At 38.6% G+C, this 1,828-nt stretch overlaps 1 protein-coding gene across 1 annotated transcript; it reads right to left on the bottom strand.

Moving 5' to 3' along the window:
- Window positions 371-1,365, bottom strand: LOC104706342 (linoleate 9S-lipoxygenase 5, chloroplastic-like). Its single transcript, XM_019227413.1, has 2 exons — window positions 1,234-1,365; window positions 371-1,139 (listed from the first exon to the last, which is right to left on the bottom strand). The coding sequence occupies exons 1-2, from the start codon at window positions 1,305-1,307 to the stop codon at window positions 371-373; spliced, it is 843 nt and encodes a 280-aa protein (XP_019082958.1). The 5' UTR covers window positions 1,308-1,365.

Consider the following 1,828-nt stretch of genomic DNA (forward strand, 5'->3'; position numbering starts at 1 on the left):
ATATATTTTTTTTTTAACAACCAACTACTTTCATTAAACCCGGATGGGTTTATTACAAAGCAGAAGTGCCCTTTTAGCCAGAATATCCGGGGTACGATTTCTGTCTCTTGGAATCATTTTATACTTGAATACGAATCATATAATATGTACTTTTTTAATTGGTTTCTTTGTAATGGAACATATTGTAATCGACAAAAATTTTTATAAACGTTTCTACATCATTTTATAAACGTTTCTACTTATATGTACGAATCATATAATATATTCACTTTGAGCGACAATGTAAATCATATGAAAATATCAAGCAAAACCCAAAAGAAAAGAAAATATTAAGTTAAAGTAAATACTCACATAACCAAGAAAAGAAATTCTAGATTGAGACACTGTTAGGGATTCCCTTCCCAGTAAACTCACCTTCTCTTCTGTAATTCGTAGTATTTGGGTATAACAGAGTGTATGGTATGTTAACTGGTCCGGTCCTGTTCTTGAATCTCTTGTCATTGTTTCTTTTTATAATATTGTTCTCTATCAGCTCCAGTTCTTTACCAAACCGTTTAAACGCCTCCAAAGCCTCATCATCAGCTGTCCAGTTCGGTGACTCTCTTTGCCCTAAGTAGATCTCATCCGTTGAATGCATAGACAAGGTCTCTATGATGGAGATCCCAAGAAGAGTCTGTAACTGCGGCGTGATCGTCTTCAAGAACGCTACGTCAGTGTCTTCAGCCAGCTCAGTGTACTCAACGGTGCCTGGCTCAGGCATAAATCGGCGGTTGATCGTAGGTCGGTTAAGGAGAAACCCGGCGTAAGGATACTGTCCAAAATTGACTGCTGCGTGAAGAGCAGAGGCGATCCAAATGATGATCGTGCAGGATTCGATGAGGTCATCGCGGGTTTGCATCGATGGCCACCATGATTCGTGTTGTTTGTCCCCGTGGCCTTTTGTTCGGAGCTCGGTCCACCATGACTGGATCTCTATATCGGTTTGAACGGTTTTGTCATTCTTGTAATAGAATGAGCAGTACTCAGTGACCCAAGTTTTGATCGCTGACCAAATCTCTAAACCGTCGACCGCATAAGGGTAATCCTCGATCAAAAGCTTAACACCATTGTCGATGTTTGGATCTTCCACGGCAAGTCCTCTGCAGAAACAGGGCATGTTAAGGTTACGTGTCCCACAAGAATCTAGGTTTACTTATGACTCAAGAATCGTGAAGGAGACTAGATGCTTCTTACCTTTTGAGGAGATCTTTAGGGAGAGCTTGATCGGTGAAAACCCAATTCTTGTAAATTGAAGAAGATAGTTCCATGGCTTATCGACCCGGGAAGACCGTTCTCTCCAGAATTCCGTCTGAACTTATGAGGACATGTCGCAAATAAAGTCCAGAATTCCGTCTGAACTTATGAGGATATAAAGTCGAGTCTGTCTAGTTTTAGATCTCTACTAGCTTGTTTTTATTTTTTTTCCTTCCATTAATCATCCTCAAACATGGATGTTTTCACCATGTATGATATAATTTATATCAAAAATATATTTTTAGAAGACTTAAAACATTACCAAACAAGACTTAAAAGAGAACCAAAACAAGAGCTAATCTTTTGATATTTTTGAAGGATTTGATAGTAGCTACCTGTTCCGAATATATCAAGACTACTTTGTATGCCCTAACTGTGTATCCATGAAGCTCTGATGCATTACGTATGACTACAATAAGTGCATGCCACATATAGATTACAACATTCCATGCGTTTTTGTTGCCACCTATAATAGCATGAAACCAACTAGAATAAAGATATCTTTCAGCATAACAGCAAGGAGATCACAACACAT

The sequence above is a fragment of the Camelina sativa genome, chromosome 1 (assembly GCF_000633955.1).
Source record: "Camelina sativa cultivar DH55 chromosome 1, Cs, whole genome shotgun sequence".
In the NCBI taxonomy this organism is placed as follows: Eukaryota; Viridiplantae; Streptophyta; class Magnoliopsida; order Brassicales; family Brassicaceae; genus Camelina; species Camelina sativa.